Source organism: Hypanus sabinus, chromosome 11 (assembly GCF_030144855.1).
Source record: "Hypanus sabinus isolate sHypSab1 chromosome 11, sHypSab1.hap1, whole genome shotgun sequence".
Taxonomy (NCBI): Eukaryota; Metazoa; Chordata; class Chondrichthyes; order Myliobatiformes; family Dasyatidae; genus Hypanus; species Hypanus sabinus.
This window is the reverse complement of record NC_082716.1, coordinates 30,625,548-30,645,929: the sequence shown is the minus strand read 5'-3', so window position 1 is coordinate 30,645,929 and position 20,382 is coordinate 30,625,548. Positions and strand designations below refer to the sequence as shown.

The 20,382-nt window shown below is 39.3% G+C and overlaps 1 protein-coding gene across 4 annotated transcripts in view; it reads right to left on the bottom strand.

Moving 5' to 3' along the window:
• LOC132401808 (lysine-specific demethylase 4A-like) overlaps positions 1 to 20,382 on the bottom strand; it is a 71,501-nt gene that overhangs the window by 38,982 nt on the left and 12,137 nt on the right. For all 4 annotated transcript variants that reach the window (XM_059984028.1, XM_059984030.1, XM_059984027.1 and 1 more), the window contains exons 4-10: positions 16,455 to 16,569; positions 9,848 to 10,041; positions 8,968 to 9,017; positions 6,904 to 7,007; positions 5,634 to 5,771; positions 4,461 to 4,732; positions 562 to 767 (exon numbers count right to left, since the gene is read on the bottom strand). In XM_059984028.1, the coding sequence (XP_059840011.1) occupies positions 562 to 767; positions 4,461 to 4,732; positions 5,634 to 5,771; positions 6,904 to 7,007; positions 8,968 to 9,017; positions 9,848 to 10,041; positions 16,455 to 16,569 (1,079 nt within the window). The remainder of the gene's footprint in view (positions 1 to 561; positions 768 to 4,460; positions 4,733 to 5,633; positions 5,772 to 6,903; positions 7,008 to 8,967; positions 9,018 to 9,847; positions 10,042 to 16,454; positions 16,570 to 20,382) is intronic.

Sequence of the window (20,382 nt, the reverse complement as noted above, 5' to 3'; positions counted from 1 at the left end):
CCTGGGGTGAAAACCTCGAATGCTGGGAAGCCTGTGCATCAGTGTTAAAATTGGACTTCTATTTAAGAGCTGTTTATGTCTGCAGAGTTGGGAGTTTTGAACTCACACATCCCTTCCCATTTTAACACCCAACTAATTTTATCCTAGCACTAGAGTGTAATATTTAGAGATGCTTGTACAGCACATAAATGGGCTTTTTAGCCCACAATGCAAACTGCAACTCTATTTCTGCCTTTCTATTCTAATCACACTTACCCAACACTAGATCAGTATCCTTCTATGCATTGCCTATTTAATCTATCTCCAACATCTTTTCTGGCTGTGAGTTTCAGGGCTCAACCACCATTTAAAAAAAAACCCACACCCCTCAAAACCCCTTTAACACTTATTCTTCTCACACTGAACCTATGCCCACACATTTGTGATACCCTTACCATGGGAGAAAAATTGTTACTACCCTAAATTGCCCCTCATAATTCAAGAAAGAAAACAGGAAAACTACATATTTTTTCCCTTTAATAACACACACAGCAACAGAAAAGGACACCATGAATATTTTACCTGGAATATTAGGACTGGCATCACTAGTTTTAAGTTCACAGTATTCCTCTTCCTTCTGCAGCTTCCCTTTATACTCTTCACTATTACCATGTATTACAGGATTAATGGCATCATCATCTTTGAGGATCGTAGCATTGTTATTCATCTCTTCTGGCAACTCCAGACAAACCTTGTGTCTCTTTGTTCCTATTCGATGCTTTATTGGGCTGGCAATGAAAAAACTGTGTTTATTATGCAAAAAAAAACACAATTAACAAAAGCAAGAAGCATTCCTCACTTTTCCCACACTACCTGGCCCCTTCACACCACTTGAGATACATAATACAGGGGTTTTCTAACTGTATTTTATCCTGAAGAAAGCAAATTCCCCAAAATTCTGATATCACATTTTATGGTTATTACCAAATCTGTATTAACAATGGTGAGCAGAATTAATTAATAGACTTTGCCAACATTTGCTCAATCAAATAAAACAGGAAAGCATTTTAAGAAGACAGCTTTTGTATAGATAGCTTGGCTACCTATGGAAAAAAAACAAAATATGCACAAATTCTAAGTATTCAGAGATCTAAATGGAAGTGTCTCTTCTCATTGCCATTCCATTCTATAAAGTTTTTTTCCCCTCTATTGTTGAAATTGTAGTCTTGAAATGATTTCAAGCTGCAGTGTCTAATACCCTACCACTTCCTAAAAAGCACCAAAGGCACAATATGGTAAATATTTCGAAATTTGTATGGATAAATATATATATATTTAACCTTTGCTTCAAGGAAAGTAACTTTTCTCTTCAGTTACTGCCCAATATGCTAAATGTGCCCATTTAAAATGTAAGTAATTCCAGCTCAGAATAATTTCAAACAAGATGGTGCCACAAACAGCAGCCGTGCTGCGAGCTCCGTATCAACTTTACAATGTACTACAAATTTCTGCAATTTCCTTCGCATTTCTTGTTCAAGATGCTGATAATCACAGTAGATATGATTGGTTGACTTTTCTGAACACTGGGAAGACGGCACTTACCCGCAATGTGCCCCCTGTCTACACTGGGAATCTCTGTCCATGGGAGGCTTATTTATTACACCACCCCTACCTCATAAATGATGCCGGAGGCAAGGGAGAAGGGCCGGCATCCTGATGAGGTTGAGACGGTATGCTGGCTGGCTGCCGCTCCCTAACTCATTCCTGGCTAGCGCTCCGTTACTGGGCAACAAGCTGTGTGAACTGAGAGCCAGAATCTCCGATCAGCAGAAAACAAAAGAGTGTAACATTTTGCGCTTCGTGGAAACCTGGTTGACAGAGGAGATACTGGATCACACCATCAAGCCCTCTGGGTACTCCCTGTTCCAGGCGGATAGGTCTAAAAAATCTCTTGGGAAGAGTAAAGTTGGGGTATCCTTCACGGTCAATAATGCTTGGTGCGACCCCCAGAATGTTCACACCCTCAAATTGTTTTGTTCCCTAGACCTGGAGAACCTTGTGCTGCTGTGTAGACTTTTTTGGCTGCCTAGAGAGTCCACTGCTGTTATTATTGCAGCTGTGTATATTCCCCCACAGATTGATAATGACCTAGCTCTCAAGGAACTGTACTAAACCATCAGCACCCTCGAGACTGTACACTCAGAGGCTGCTTTCAGTGTCGCCAGAGACTTCAATTGAGCATCCCTGACTAAAGTCTCTCCAAAAATTTGCAAACACATCCAGGTGAGTAAACAGGGAGATAGTATACTGGACCACTGCTGCCTTCCCTTCCGCAATGCTTACAAAGTGCTCCTCCGTCCACCGCTTGGAAAGTCTGATCACTCCTCCATCCTGCCTCAAGAAGGAGTTGAAACAAGAGGCGGTCATAGTTAAAACCGTCCACTGTTGGACTGACCAATCAGTCTTCATGCTACAGGACTGCTTTGATGACGTCAACTGGAACATCTTCCATGATGAGGATATATCCAAGTTCATGGAAGGGGTCACAAGCTTCAACCAGAAGGACGGAGGATGTTGTCCACCTGCCCCCCCCCCCAAAAAAAAATCAGTCAGAGTCCATCCAAACCAGAAACCCTGGATCAACAGTTCCGTGCAAGCTGCACTTACAGCATGAGACAGAGCGTTCACTGCTGGTAACCACCAGGAACTCAAGAAATGCAGCTATGATCATCAAGGCAGCAAAACAACAATACAGGATCAAGTTCCAGACACAGCTCTCCACCAACAACACCCACAGTCTATGGCATGGTGCGCACACCATCGGGGACTTCAAAGCTAAATGCAGTGATGCCACTAACATCACTTCCTCTCTCCCAGACAAGCTAAATCTTTTTTACACTTGGTTCGACGTCACCAAAAATGAGCCCCCGAGGAGAGCTGCCGATGTGACCTGCACCGTGGTCATCTCTGTGGCAGAAGTACGCAGGTGCTTCCAACGAGCAGACAGCCACAAGGCTGCAGGACCGGACGGCATCTCAGAGCAGATACTCGGAAAGCGCAAGGCACAACTGGCTGGCATGTTTGCAGACATTTTAATCTCTCCCTCTCCCAGTGTAAAGTGCCCTCCTGCTTCAAAACATCCACCACTGTCCCTCTACCTAAAAAAACCCAAGGTAACATAACTGAACAACTGGTGTCCTGTTATACAACTCAAGAATAAGCAAATGCTTTGACAGGCTGGTCAAGGACTACATCTGCAGCATGCTACCTAAACTGGACTCCCTACAATTCGCCTACTGACACAACTGATCAACAGATGACACAACAGCCACAGCTCTTCACAACATTCTTACATACCCGGAGAAGAAGGATGCTTATGTGAGAATGCTGCTCTTGGACTACAGTTCAACATTCAACACCATAATTCCCTGCAGGCTTGACAAGAAGCTCAAAGACCTTGGCCTTCACCCTGCCTTGTGCAGTCGATCCTAGACTTCTTGTCAGATCGCCAGCAGATGGTAAGAGTGGGCTCCCTCACCTCTGCCCCTCAGGGCTGTGTCTTAAGCCCCCTCCTTTAATTTCTGTATAACCACGACTATGTTGCCACCCACAGCCCCAATCTGCTAATTAAATTTGCTGACGACACAACAGGGATTGGCCTAATCTCAAATAGTAACAAGGTAGCTTACAGAGGAGGTCATCACCCTGACATAGTGGTGTCAAGAAAACACTTCTCTCTCAATGTTGCAAAATCAAAGGAGCTGGTTGTGGATCACAGGAGGAACAAAGACCAGCTTTCCCCTATTGACATCAATGGATCTGGGGTTGAGAGGGTGAACAGCTCTAAGTCCACAGTATACACATTACTGACGACCTCACTTGGTCTGTATATACTGGCTGTGTGGTGAAAAAAGCACAACAGCGCCTCCTTTACCTCAGATGGAGGAAGAAGTTTGGAATGAGTCTCCAAATCCTTAGGACTTTCTACAGAGGCACAATTGAGAGCACCCTGATGGGCTGTATCACTGCCTGGTATGGGAACTGTACTTTCCCTCAATCGCAGGACTCTGCAGAGAGTGGTGCGGACAGCCCAGCACATCTGTGGATGTGAACTTCCCACTATTCTGGACATTTACAGTGACAGGTGCATAAAAAGGGCCTGGAGGATCACTGGGGTCACCCCAATGACAAACTACTCCAACCGCAACCATCCAGGAAACGGTACAACAGCATTAAAGCTAAGACCAACAGGCTCCAGGGACAGCTTCCTCCACCAGGCCAGACTGATTAATTTACGCACTTGTATTTCTAAGCTATATTGTCTGTTCTGTTGTATACCTTACTGCACATACTATTTATTACAAATTACTATAATTAGCACATTGCACATTCAGAGACGCAACAAAGATTATTCCTCATCTATGTAAATGATGCAAGAGAGTCAATTTAATTCAAATGAATCATTATCTACTAATGCCTACCTTTTTGTTTCAGCAGTGTCTTTTTGTGTGATGCACACTTTTCTTTCCGTTTTATTCGCTTCTACTTCAGCTGCATCAGCATCTTCGTCATTCAAGGTCTTTGTGGCTGCGTTCTTTAATCCCTCATAAAATTCAACTGCTTCTCGAGTGGCTTGTGTGTGGTCAATACAAGTTGTGTCTTTACCCACTTTCCACAACTTGTACCTTTCAGGCTGAAACTTGCGCACAAAAACATCCATCGAAATCTTTACCATATCCTTCCTGCATGAGCACTGGAGAAAACATTCATAATTAGAATCTTTCCTTTTAAAAGTTGTCCAGCACAAGATAATTTTTCAATTGAAGTAAAATTTAGAGTTGAAATACTTTGTATTACAAGCTCACTTTTAGAAATTTAATATTTGACACAGAATTACAGCAAATTAAAAATAAAATCTTAAGTCATTTTGTTCCATTAATACTGCTTATTGATACTGTTCCACCAAATATTTATTGAGCTTGAACAAGGGGCTCTGATCTGAAGCGTTCCAAGGGTGGATAAGCCCTGAAATTATTGAATGGTGGTGCAAGCTCAATGGGCCAGATGGTCCTGCTCCTATTTCTAATGTTCTTGTTAACTCCTTCTCTTAGTAAAGATGCTCTTTCCAGCATTTCTTTGCATTTCAGATTTCCAACAGTTCTAGACATACAGATTTTTTACTTTCTAGCTCTCATTTTCATAAATAATACTTACACATAAATAAGCTGGATACACTATTGGATCTCATCTTGAGCTTTTACAAAGAACTTCACAAAATGGTTGTATGTATTTTTCCCCAAAATAAAATCAAGACCAAGACAAATTTGGCAAGTGAACTTCACTGTTGTACTTCAAAGTGGGATTACAGAAGAGCAGTAACAGTGAGACAGTCTCCCCCACCCCCCAAATGCACTACACTATACATTCCTTCTAAAGCAGATGTTTAATGAAACTCTATTCCAGTTCAGTTACTATTTTCTAGCTCTTAAGATAATAAAAATAGTGGAAGACTGCAGATTAATAGTTACCCTAATATTAGGAGCTGCATAACAACATTTTAATTTGTTTTCTCTTCCTAACTCAAGCAAGAGCTTTAATAAAAATACTTTTATTTTAATTCTGCCCTCAAGAAACAGAAAAATACCAGCACGTACCAAGACAGCATGCTTCCCATAATCTATCCATCGAAGCGACGCAAAGTTTGTAGATTCAGCGCAGTTAAAACCATGATTAAATCCTGCGTGGTAACCATAGGGGAACGTGATCATGAAATCCCCTGCCTCCTGGGTCACCTATGAATTAATGAAGACTGGTTAAAACTAATACATTTTCCTGAAATGAATTCATTCTACCATATCACCAACAAGTTACCAGACAAATGAAATCAAAAACAAAGTAACTGCACAACCAAAGTGGCAAAATGAGTAGTTTATCAAATCATTTTTCCTTCCCTCTACACCATTAACAGACCCAATATCACAACTGAAAAGCAATGCGATAATTGAAGTTTGACCTGTCTGTAGCATCCAGTGAACACCATTAACAATACCGGTAAAAGAACAGATCAACAGACATGTTAAATTAAGCTTATAGTGCAGAGCTTATTCCTAACCATAAGTCCGCACTAGAATAAAACACTATAAATTTGGGTTTGCCAAATGGTATTTACAATGCAAGTAGAAATGTGAAATATGCTACTATACTCTACTTGTAAATGAGTGACAACATTCATTTCACTGCTCTGATAAAACCACCAAAAATATAATCATTTCAGGCAGAAAGAAATGTAATGAGTCAAAAGGACAGCATCATAAAAGTAATAAGTACTTAAAACATAAAAAAAAGACAAACAAACTTCCATTTTTTTTTGTTCCTAAATAGATGACAAATGTATTTAAGGATATTCCACTAATACAGAAATTGGTACAAGGTTCTCAGCCTGAAAATGTTTTAAAAATATATCAACATGTGAAGAGGTATTATTGTGGAACGAGTTGATCACATGTAAGAAAATAGAATTCTAACAAGTATATCCCATTCCCCTAATCTGTTGGCTAAACTCAGTTTGCTCCGTGTACAAAAATATGTTGTTTTTTTTTTGTAAGGAATTTGTAGTACCAGTCAAAAGTTTTATATTTCCTAAATCAACTTTTAAAAAATCAGATACACTGCTTATTCTCTGCTACGGTATTGTTTACAATAACCCAACATCATGCATGGAAAAACAAAAACAACATGCTGGATACACTCTGGTTAGATTGTATTCACAAAAACATATGCTTCAAGTCAGAGAGTCTCTCTCCCCCCCCCCCCCCCCCATTAGAATGTCTTTTTGCTTTAGATTTCAAATCATATAGTGATGCTGGCTTGAAGGGCCAAATTGTCTATATATACTTTAAAAAAAAATCAGTATCATGTACATGCCCTGTCAAAGGGAATTCCATATTTCTTGAGTATAGAAGGAGATATCAGAGTCATCTTATGACGCAGAAATGCTTCACAGCTTTGAGCGCTTCCTGGGAAAAAGCCTGTTTAAAAAAAAGGAAATTTTCAACAATCCATCTTAAAACAATCAGGCAAAGCATTTTTTTCTTAATCACATAATTTCTCCAGTATTTCCAAGGCTTGTTCCAATTAAAATATTAACTGATAAATTATGCAAGAAGCATTTTCTGACATTGGTCTTCACTAATGTTATTCTATTGTTCCTAGTTGAGAGATGTTAATACTGTTTTTAGCATGGTATTTCCAGCTAATGTTCACCTTCTGGTCACTTCAGGGAATAACTGCATTTAAACAAAGATGATGCAAATTGGTCCAATTAACATTTTAAATGCATCAGTAAATGTGCTCTGATGGTTAAAACTCCAATTACAGCAATAAAACAGGCAGCATATTCAAAAAAAGAATTTAAACCCATTATTTGCAATTTCAACCCTCTAGCCAATAGTTTATAGTAGCAGACAAAGCAAACTGAAAATGCAAGTATGATTATGTTATGTAACATGCTATTTGACATTGCCTTGGATATGCAATACTCCATTTGAGAAAAGCAGTATTCATTTTTATTTTGAAATGCAACTGTTTTCTGGCCATTTTATACTTGAAGGCCACTATAGAGACTGCGTGGTTAAGACATAACATCATTGAAAAATAGTAATAATCCATGAGACGTGAAAGATATTGGCCATGCTTCCTTTATTGGGCGTTCTATTCAAGATGATAATCTTGTGCAAGTTTTGTGAAAAGCTTGTCTTCATGGTGATAATAGTTAAAACAATGAAATTCATGGTGAATACAAATAATTTGGAAGTGTCTAAGGATGCACTTAACATGCACACTATACTATTACCAATTATTTTCTTCCATGCAATTATGCATACAAGTGTTCTACTATATAATATAAAAAGACTCAAGAGCATCAAAATTTAAAATTGTGATGCCTTTCACATTATTCAACATATACTTGTCAACCATGTTTTCTACTAGCTTGGAAATGGAAGGGACAAAATATGAATCTTTGCCACTAAAAAATGTAACACATTAGATTTAGAAGCTGAAATAGAAAGCCTGTACTGATCAGTGAGTTGCTTTGCTTCCCAAAACACTACAAAGTAAACTGAAGAATGAATTCTCAATGGCCTTCTTCAGAAAAAATTGCACATTTAGTATTTTAAACAGCTTTTCCTCCCCCTTTTGAGAATTGCCTAGTGTCTACTATCAGGAAAATGAGATGTCCAAAGCCTACATTTTAAAAAGGAACAAGACACGAAGGACTGCTCTAGGCCTAAGGCCTTAATTAGTTGACAGGCAGGCTGTGTACTATAACCACAAAACACCAGCTTAAGAATTTCAAAAAATATACCAACTCATACTGCTATTCCACTATGTGCTCTCATCACTTTTGCCACCAGAAATACCAGAAAGTTCAGAATTCCAAAATGTGTTCAAAAATGCTTGGTGGTTGAAGTGCAAAACACCTGTGGTTGTCTTGAAGGGAATAGGCGATTGCAAGAATTCAGATGAGAACAGCATTGGAGTGCAAGAATTGCCTTTTAGTTTTAACCATCCCCTATTTTACATGCAGAATTTGAGTTACAGTTCTAAAATCTGAATCCCTTTCCATGTTATTAAAAGCATTCAGCCTTTGGGATCAATTTTAGATAGAGATAAATGAGAGAGAAATCCACTCCAGAGCAATAATTAAATAAGTGTTGTTTTAACAAGTCAATCTACATCATTGGATCTCAGTTGTTGCAATCACCACCACTGATCCAACAGAGCTGCTAACAATCATAGGGTGACAAAGTAACAAAAATAAAGTTATCTTACAGCTATCTGCTACAGTGAAGACAACAGTTGCTTGGAAAGAAATTTAACAAAACCTGTACATTTCTAACTTACAACTAAAAAAAACTCTTTACAACTTATCGTAGTTGAGTTATTTTTCCATTCAGGGAGTTAAGAAAAAAATGACAAAATTTATACCTTTAGCCAAGCGCTCCAGTCGCTTTCCATGTTCTGGAGGAACAGTATACCTTCAAGAATAGAATTAAAGAAATTATTAAATATGCCAAAAATATTAAAGTCCCTTCTGTGAACTTCACTATCCTGAATGACACCAACACACTCACAACTGTACAAGTCTACCACCAATGGGAGCCTTAAGTTGTCGATTCCCATATCTATGCCATTATTGAATAGAACTTCTTATGCTGATCATCTTTGAAACAATAGACCACACAACTGTCTATAGCATAGATTGCATCAGATCATGCTGTCTCATTTCATCCAGAAAACCAATTAAGTTCAAAAGTTAATGAATAGCTTTTTCTTCGTTAATCATTTGTACAGCTAGTTTTTTCAATGAAAATTCAGTACAACATATACTCAGCAGCCACTTTATTTGGTACATATGCTCATTAATGCAAATATCTAATCAGCCAATCACTGATAGCAACTCAATGCATGAAAGCGTGCAGACACAATAGACTCTTCAGAGTTCTCCGAGAATGGTGCAAAAAACAAAAAGTCAATTCAGTGAATGGCAGCTCTGGGCAAAAATGCCTTGTTAATAAGAGGTCAAGAGGAGAATAGGCAGACTGGTTTAAGCCGACAGGAAAGCTGCAGTAAGTCAAATACTGTAAGTTACAACAGTGGTGTGCAGAAGAACATCCATGATGTGCATGTTAAACCTTGAAGTGGATGGGCTACAGCAGCAGACCATCACACCATGTTCCACTCCTGTAGCTAATTAAGTGGCCACTGAGTTTAAGCATTTGTCACTAGCATTGATAACACCCATCCCTGTTAAGCACAATACTTAGAAATAAAGATAATGAATGCAAGCTAAATCTGAGCTTTTTACCAGGACTTCGGTTCACCAAAGTGCAGGTAGTTAATGCTGTAGAGATCCATGTCCTCTGTGTGCCAAGCAAAGGTGGTTTTCCACATTCCAAAATAAAGGTAAGGAGTATTGACACCTTCAATGGTGATGCCACTTTCTTTTTCTACTACATCCAGGATGGTGTTTAAATGCCCAATATTCCATTCAATCACATCCTAAACAAAGAAGAAATCACATTTAAACAAAATACTGTTGAACAAAGTCAATTTGGAAAATGTATCTGTTAAAACTCTTTCAACTACAAACAAATACAAAGATGTGTATTAACACAGGAATCCTGAGTGAATATGGGATTCTAGACTAATCCACACAAGATTATACCACCCTATACCATTCCTCATCTTAACAACATGCACTGGAAAATTAGATGCAGTGTACACAGCAACTATGTTAAAAATGATTTATATAATCCTCAGAAAGCTCCACTATATTATTTGTGTAGCCTCCATGCCCCCAGTTGACCCCTGTTCGCCTAGGGTGAACCACCATCACCCTGCCAGTAGTGAAATACTTCGGTGTAAATACAGTGTAATGCCCCCCCGTACACACTCGCAATAAAAATACCAGACAATGCCCAAAAGCAAGTAAATAATTGCAACTTTATAGTTATCTCTTAGTGATGGGTTACTACAAACCCATCACTGTTACTGGTACTGAGAACCCTACATTTGTCTGTGTCATATTTGTAATTCTTTAATCAGCATTCACTGATTTCAATAAGGTGGCCCTTTCACTTTCCAGCAGATGGTTAACTATATCAATTAGACAGAACTAAAGCACAGAACAGTGAGGTACAGGGAACACCACTTGGAGTTAACTGTTATTATTTTACTGATTGAAATGAAATCCTACAAAGACCAACATCCTTCTTCCCTTGACTTGAAAGGCATTTTTTTTCTTTACAGTGAGAAAGAATTGCTCTCACCGGAGATATTACTGCCAAAGAAGCCTCAGAAATACGAGACACCAGGTCTCACCCAGCAAGGATTGAGAAATTAAAGAGTAGTGCTCAGATGCTGGAGGTGTGTGTGAGAAAATGCCTAGAAATAGCTACAAAATACCAGCAGTCTTCTTGAAGAAAGCAGGGGATCAAGAGCTGTATCAGGATGAAGATAATTTAACCATTCCCACATAATATATGGATAAAGTGCTTCCTAAAATCTCAACCCCTTTCTAAAAGGTCACAAAAAGCATTCAGCAGTTGAGATGTAGGACTGGCACCATCAATTTGCATCAACCTTCAAATTAAAGGTACGGTTGAATAATGTTAAAGAATAGCCTATGAAGAGCAATTATGCTCCTGCAGTCAGTAACACAGAGCTAAGTACAAAACACACTGGAGGTCACAAAGACACATCTCAGCATTAAGTTTAGGAGCAGTTCCATAGTATACTGAATCATGGAACCATTTATATTTTGAATCCTATCCCTCACTTATACCACAACTGATCAATCAATGACAAACCCATTAATTTCAATGGAGCTGGCAGACCACTAATCCAAGTGGTTTGTTGTGTTGTTTCTATTAAAGTAAATTCACACGAGGTCAAATGCAGATTTAAGAATCAATTTTAAGTTTTATCATTTATAAACATCAAAGATATTTAGTGAAATTGGAAAAGGATTCTAACAGCATAGTCAGTCAGAAAGCATACAAAGTTGCCAAGAGTAGTGATAAACTGGAAGACTGGGAAAACTTTAATAAGCTACAAAAAAAACACTAAGTGAGCAATAACCAAAAGATTACGAAAATAAATTAGTACAAAATACAAAATTGGATAGACTTGGATAACTAAGGAAATAAAAGATAGCAAACTATGAAAATGTCGAATGAACAGTCCCCAGGTTTCTTCAAATTTAATTGAAAAATCAAAAATAGTGCTTCTAATTTTTTCCAAACTCAGATAGGAAATAGTTTGAGAGAACCACTGAGATGTGGTAGGAGGATTTACTTCTTTCCAGTTTTGTAATATAGACCTTCTGGCAATTAATGTTACAAAAGCAATCATTCGTCTGATTGAAGGGGAAAACTGATTACCATCTTCATTTGGTATACCGAAAATTGCAGTAATAAAATGGGGTTGTAAATCGATATTCCATACTGAGGAAATGACATCAAAAATGTCCTTCCAATAGTTATGTAAAGTGGGACATGCCCAAAACATGTGGGTCAATGAAGCCACTTCTAAGTGACATCTGTCACATTGAGGATTGATATGCGAGTAGAATCAAGCAAGCTTATCTTTAGACATATAAGCTCTATGTACAATTTTAAATTGTATTAAAGCATGTTGTATTAAAGCATGTCATTCGACATTTTCATATGAATTAATTTGGCCTATTTCAGATCCTTTTCTCTACTTATTCTTGTTCAGGTATGGAGTTCCGGAGTTTTTTCTTGACACTATCACATACTTATAAACTGTTATTATTGCCCATGTTAGTTTAGTTTAGTATTTTTTTTCAATATATATTTTCTTCTATATATTTTCAATTTTTTTTTCTCTTTTGATGATTATTTTTGTTTTTTTTCATATATATTTATATAGACTTGATTGATTTATGTACCTTTTGTTGATTGATGTTTAATGGGATATTATTATCCTATTACTAATGTAATTTCAAGTTTATTGAATTTGTAATCTATTCATTATCATGCTTTGTTTTTTTTATATATATATATATGAAATTTAATAAAAAGATTGAAAAAGAAAGAAAAGATAGCAAACTAAAAGTTTGTGCATACAAAGACGCCTAAAGTAATGGGAAACTGGAATATTGGGAAATCTTTAAAAAGCAGCAAAGAACCATTAAGCGTGCAATAAAGAAGGGGGAAGACATTATGAAAATAAACTAGCACAAAATATAAAAACGGATAGTAAAAGTTTTTATAATTACATAAAGTGGAAAAGGGTGGCTAAAGTGAACGTAGGTCCCTTGGAGGACGAGAAGGTGGAATTCATATTGGGTAATGAGGAAATGCAGAAGCATTGAATGACTATTTTGAGTCAGACTTCACAGTGGAGGACACATCTAACATGCCCGAGAGAGATATTATGGATGCGATAGGAGTTAAGGACCTCGAAACAATAGCTATCACTAAAGAGGTAGTGCTGCAAACTTGTGGGCCTGAAGATAGACAAGTCCACTGGTCCTGATGGAATGCATCCCAGGGTACGGAAAGAAATGGCATAAGTTATAGCAGAGGCTTTGGTGATTATTTACCAAAATTCGCTGGACTCTGAGAAGGTCCCGGTGGATTGGAAGACAGCAAATGCCACACCACTGTTCAAAAAAATAGGCAAAAGGCAAGTAACTATAGACCAACACACACAAAATGCTGGTAGAATGCAGAAGGCCAGGCAGCATCTATAAGAAGAAGTAGAGTCAACGTATCAGGCCAAGACCCTTCATCAAGTTCATTGGTCCTGATAGTCTTGGCCTGAAACGTCGACTGTACTTCTTCCTGTAGATGCTGCCTGGCCTACTGCATTCCACCAGCATTTTGTGTGTGTTGCTTGAATTTCCAGTATTTGCAGATTTCCTCGTGTTTACATAACAATAGACCAGTTAGTTTAACATCTGTAGTCGGGAAAATGCTTGAAGACTTCATTAAAAAAGGAACAGCAAGACATCTGGAAAGAAATGGACCATCAGGCAGATGCAACATGGATTCAGCAAAGGCAGGTCCTTTTTAACAAACTTACCTGAACTCTCTGGGGATATAACGAGCATAGTAGATAGAAGGGAACTGATGGACGTTATTTACTTGGATTTCCAGAAGGCGTTCGATAAGGACATAAAAGACTTATCCATAAAGATGCATAGAGATGGGGGTGATGTATTAAACATTGATAGAGGATTGGTTAACTAATACAAAGCAGAGAGCTGGGATACATGGGTGTTACTCTGGTTGGCACTCAGTGGTGAGTGGAGTGCCACAGGGGTCAGCTTCAGGCGCACAACTGTTCAGGATATAGACTAACAATCTGGAAGAAGGGTCCGAGTGTAGAGTATCTAGGTTTGTTGATGATATTAAATTCAGTGGAAAAGCAAATTGTGCAGAAGGTATGGAGAGTTTGCAGAGAGATATAGATTAACTGAGTGGGCAAAAGTCTGGGAGATGGTGTACAATTTTGGGAAAGGCAAGGTCATCCACTTACTGAAGCAAAAATGAAAGAGCAGATTATTATTTAAATGGTAAAAACTTGCAGCATGCTGCTGTGCAGAGGGACTTGGGAGTGCTTGTGTATGAATCACAAAAGGTTGGTTTGAAGGTGGAACAAGCTATCAAGAAAGCAAATAGAATGTTGGCATTCATTGCTAGAGGAACTGAATTTAAGAGCAGAAAGGTTATGTTGCAACTGTACAGGGTACTGGTGAGATTACACATGCAGTACTGCGTGCAGTTCTGGTCTCCTTACTTGAACTATATACTGGCTTTGGAGGCGGTTCACCAGGTTGATTCCAGAGATGAGGGGTATTAGAATGTGAGGAGAGATTAAGTCACCTGGGACTGTACTTGCTGGAATTCAGATGAATGAAAAGAGATCATTTAAAACTATGACAAGGATAGATGAGATAGAGGCAGGAAAGTTATTTCCAGTGATAGTTGAGAGTGGAACTAGGGGACATACCTCAAGATTCGGGGAGAAGATTTAGGATGGAGATGAGAAGGAACTGCTTTTCCTAGAGAGTGGTGAATCTGTAGAATTCTCCGTGCAATGAAGCAGTGGAGACCACCTCAGTAAATATATTTAAGACAAGGTTGGATAGATTTTTGCATATAGGGAGAATTACGGGTTATGGGAAAAAGGCAGGTAGGTGGAGATGAGTCCATCGCCAGATGGAATTATTGAATGGTGGAACAGGCTCGATGGGCTTGCTCCTATTTCTTATGTTTTAAAGCAAGGGTGGGCAAACTTTTTGACTTGTGGGCCACAAAGGGTTCTAAAATTTGACAACAGGGGGTCCGGACCAGGAGCAGATGGACGGAGTGTTTTGGTAATACACCTCATAAGAGAAAATAAAATATCATGGGATATGTAGAAAACATGTGCTTTAATTTCAATTGAAAATGAACAAATGCATTACAACAAAATATCTGTCTTTGAAGTCCCATGGTATTTAGCTATTTATTGAAATGACTTTTAAAACACTGAAAATTAAATGAATAAAATACAGCTTTTTTTAATAGTAACAGTTATTATTTTAAAACACTGAAAATTTTGTTATCCTTCAAGATATTATCATCATCACTCTCCTCCTGACTGTCTTTATTTCAAAAACGGTAGGAGATGCAGGTCTACTTGTCCTGCTCCTTCTTATTCAATTGTCCCCTGTGCCAAAACTCAACAACGACCAGCACAAGGACAGAACAGTGACAGCGCGCCAGTATGCGGAGCGCGTTATTTGATCTGGAGCGCATTTTTTATTTTGAGAACGTACGTGCACCTGCGCACTACTCATGTCCATCACTTAACAGAAATGACATGTAACATGTAAGGCTTATTGAAAAAAATATTTTCAAATGCATTTTTAAACACAACAAAGAAACTTATTTTTAATTTCAGTGGGAACAGTGTTGTTGGTCTCCCTTTTTAGCCAGCGCATCAAAGTCTGGATTTAGTTTTGTTGTGACGATCCTCAGGATAGATCTGAGGTGTTGGTCAGTTAACTTGGATCTGTGGCTGGCTTTGTTGATGTTCATGACGCTGAACGTCTGTTCACACAAATAGGTCGAGCCGAACAAAGAGTAAAGTGCAAATGTGGAGTAATACGCTACACCTCAACAAAGGTCAATGTATATAGAGTGCGTCATCTATTGGGAAAACGCCAGAATTGCGGGGAAAAAACGTTAACAAGGTTTATTAATATAATTTCATCAAGTTCTGCGGGCCGGATTAAAAAGCTTAACGGGCCGCATATGGCCCCCGGGCCGTAGTTTGCCCATGCCTGTTTTAAAGCCATCAGGGCAGCTTGGGCGAAGAGCTATAGTTTTGTCCATGACTGCAGTAAGTCTTGTTCAATGGTATACGCTGCATGTCCATAAAATTCAGACAGCTACAATTGTAGGCATCATTGAAACAGTTAAATGCAAAATTGGAACTAGATCTGATTTGATCTGGCTCACTATTCAAAAAGAAAGGTTTTATCCTACAGTTCTTGAGAATTAATTCATTATTCACTTTTCTGACCATCTGACCAGTATATTGGCATGTCCCTGAACAACCAAATGTCTATTTAAAAAAAAAATCAAGTTCAAACTTTCTAATCAAGGTTCCTAAAAATAAATTGTAATATTAAGCATACTAAAATCACAAGCCAACAGCTTCTAATTAGCAAAACACTCCCCAACCATTACTCTTAACCTACTGATTGTTGGAGTCCCAGTTTTGCTCAATGCCTAAGGATACATCTCATCAGGATCTGGATGTTCTTATTAGCTCGAGTATGCAGACATCATAATACCGAGTACGTAGTACAAAATGGCACTCCAAACAAGACAAAACAACATACCCCAGAAAATACAATGTAATCAAAAATCTGTGATTTATGAATTCCTCACCTCATCATATAGTGTACCATTGACATCTGCACCATAAATTGGTGGGTTGAATGTGAGATTTTTCCAATACTTTCGCTCAAGATCATCAAAGTCCGTATATCGAGGAGTGCAGTATCTGAAAAAAAGATAAAACAACAAATAAGGGTACAATTCCAACCAGAAATTCTATTCTGTTTTAAAATGAACCAAACTATACTTTACCAACTACACTGCAGAACAGTACAGCACTATCTGAATATTTTTAAAACTTTGCTGTGCTGGCAGGTCTAAACAAATTCTCTCTGCTCTCATTTTTTAAACTTTCATTCCCATATTAAGAAACACCAGAAGCAATACAACCATAGAATATCAGCAAGGGATCTAATACTAGACGAGGCCCTGGATAGACAGATAAAGCAGGATCTCCCAGTGGCCATATATTTTAATTCCACATCCCATTCTGATATGTCTATCCATGGCCTCCTCTACTGTCAAGATGAAGCCACACTCGGGTTGGAGGACCACCACCTTATATTCTGTCTGGATAGCCTCCAACTTGATGGCATGAACATTGATTTCTCTAACTTCCGTTAATGCCCCTCCTCCCCTTCTTACCCCATCCCTTATTTATCTCTCCCCCCTTTCCTTCTCTCTCTGCCAGTCTCGACCCGAACCGTTGACTGTACTACTTCTTATAGATGCTGCCTGGCCTACTGCGTTCCACCAGCATTTTGTGTGTGTTGCTTGAATTTCCAGCATCTGCAGATTCCCTCATGCTAGCTTGCATAATGATGCAATTCAGGACCACTAAACCAGGACTCAAAATAAGCTAATTTGAAAATCAAAATTACAATATTTGAAGCCTGAAATTAACACAGAAAATGCTAGAAACAGTTGGCCAGGGAGTATCTTCAGGTTAATGCTTCATGCTGGAAAGAAAGGGTCTTTGGCCAAAAACAGCAACTGCTTCTCTTTCCATAGATTAGTTTGAACATGCCACAATAAAACAAAATCATGGGCCAAACTATCCTCACTGTGAAGAGATCTTCACTCATTCTTGTTGTGTTAAATCCACTGGCTTGACTCTCGGCATTTAATTTAACTAATGATATACCGTGGTGCTAGAAAATTTGTGAACCCTGTAGAACTTTTGATATTTCTGCATAAATATGACCAGAAATGTGATCAGATCTTCATTCAAGTCATAAAGCTAGATAAAAAGAACCCAATTAAACAAGTAACACAAAAACATTATAGTTTTCATTTATATTTATTTATTGAGAAAAATGACCTAATATTATACATATTAGTTGAAAAAGTATGTGAACCTTTGCTTTCAGTTACTGGCATGACCTGCATCTGTACAGCACCTTCCACCTTTCCGGTAACTGTTGATCAGTCCTGCACATCGGCTTGGAGGAATTCTAGGCCATTCCTTCTTACAAAACTGATCCAACTCTGGGATGTTTGTAGGCTTCCTTGCATGAACTGCTTGCCTCAGGTCCTTCCACAACAATTCTATAGGATTAAGGTCAGGTTTTTGACGCGACCATTCCAAAATGTGAAATTTCTTCTGCTTAACCATTCTTTGGTAGAATGACTTGTATGTTTAGGGTCACTATCTTGCTACATGACCCACTTTCTCTTGAGCTTCAGTTCACGGACAGATACCCTGACAATTCCCTGTAGAATTTGCTGGTAGAGTTCAGAATTCATAGTTCTATCAAAGAAGGCAAACCATTCTGTTCCTGAGGAAGTAAAGCAGGCCCAAACCATGACACTGCCACCACGTTTCACAGATGGGGTGAGGTTCATAGTCTAGAATGCAGTACTTGCTTTTCACCAAACAAAACACTTCTCATTTAGCCGGAAAGTTCTATCTTGGACTCATCTGTCCACAGAACATTCTTCCAATAGCTTTCTGGCTTATCCATGTAGTCTTTAGGCAGCAACTTTCTTCTTGGAGAGCAGTGATTTTCTCCTTGTAAACCTGTCATGCACACCATTGTTGTTCAGTCTTTGCCTGATAGTAGATTTATGAACATTGATATTAGCTAATGTGAGAGAGCCTGTAGCTTCTTAGATGTTACCCTCGGGTTCTTTGTGACCTCCTGGAGTACGACATGCCTTGCTCTTGGTGTAATTTTTGTTGGTCAACCACTCCCAGGAAGAGTTATAACAACGTTGAATTGCCTCCAGTTGTACACCATCTGACTGATTTTGGATTACTCTTTAGGAATGGTTTTGCATCCTTTTCCAGCCTGGTGAGCATCAACAAACCTTTCCCCCCCCCGAGGTCCTCCAAAATCTCATTTGATAGAGGCATGGTGCACTTCCAAAAACCTGAGTGGTGAAGAATATCATACTTTGAAAGGAAAGGCCCAGATTTATGCTCTTCAAACAGGGCAGGGACTCCCACACTCACACCTGATTGTCATTCTATTGATTGATACAGCTGACTAATTTCCCCTTTAAATGAACTGATAATCCTAGCGGTTCATGTATTTTATCCAACAAATGCATGCAATATTGGATCATTTTTCTCAATAAATAAATGAAGTATGTCTGTGTGTTATTTATTGAATTGGGTTCTCTTTGTCTAGATTTGGGACATGTAAAAATCTGATCACATTTTAGGTCACATTTATGTAGATACAGAAAAACATTCTGAAGTAGCGGTCACCAATCTTTTTAAGCCCAAGATCCCCTACCTCGGCCTTCGTGAAAGGCAAGATCGACTCCAAATTGATTAGTTACACGCATGCGCACTGGGGCAGAAAGACCGGAAGTAAAACCCCACAACCCAGAAGTAGAAATAATGTAATAATGTATAAACACCAGGGGTACCCACCCTTTTTTGCACTGCGGACCAGTTTAATATTGACAATATTCTTGTGGACCGGCCGAATGGGGGGGGGTGTTAAACACGACCAGAATACAGCGATACTCGAAGCAGGTTCTTTATGTCCATTCTATTCCGCAATTTAGTTTTCATGGCTCTCAGCACTTAGCTGCTGTCCGGCTTGCTCACATTTTTTCCACTGAAAAACTCAGTGGCTTCGTCTTTAAGTGCAGGGTGCTTGGACTCAGGGTACCAAAGCAGTTTTGAGGGCTTCATTGCCTCATTAAACAGCCTCCCGGCCCGAACTCCAACCTCTGCTCGCCCGCAGCCAGACGCCCTGGCCAGGTGTGGCTGGTCATGGATGGGGTGAGAGGACAAGGTCAGGGCTGGAGGTCCCCGTACCTAGGCCACGGTGGTCGCAGTCCAGAGAGCGAGCCAGGAGAGTGACAAACCCACCCCCGCCCCCCCCTTGGAGGATCTATCGGCCAAGAAAAGTTTGTTTTAGCAGATCGCAGCGAGGTAGCTGCTCTGATACTTACGAAACCCTGAGCCTGAATTAGGTCATCTGCGACTATTTTAGCACCGGGTTCTCCACGAACATTCAGTGTGCTAAACAGGTTTAGAGGCAGCACCCATCTGTCCACACTCCGGGCCAGTAGCACCTGCACTTCCCGCTGGCCGCGTGAGGCGAACACTGGTGCGAGAGTTTCACTGCGGTTAGGCGACTGATGGCCTCACATGGGTTCAAGTTCAACAGTGTGCTGACAGGGAATGAGGAGGAGAGGTGCAGCTGACTCATATTGTTACCCCGTGGCCCGGTGGTTGGGGACCACTGAAGTACACTGTGTAGCGTGGGGGAGCTATGCGCATGCGCACTGGGCAGAAAGAACGGAACTAAAACCCTGCAACCCTGAAACAATCTCAACAGTATTTGTGTATTTTTTTTTCTTTTCGGGATCTACTGGGAAAGTCTCAAATATCCACCAGTCGATCGCAATCGACTGGTTGGCAACCACTATTCTAAAGGGTTCGCAAACTTTCTAGCACACTGTAAGTGACTGTAAATGTTGGAAGAATTCAGCGGGAAGGAATTGATGCAGAATGAAT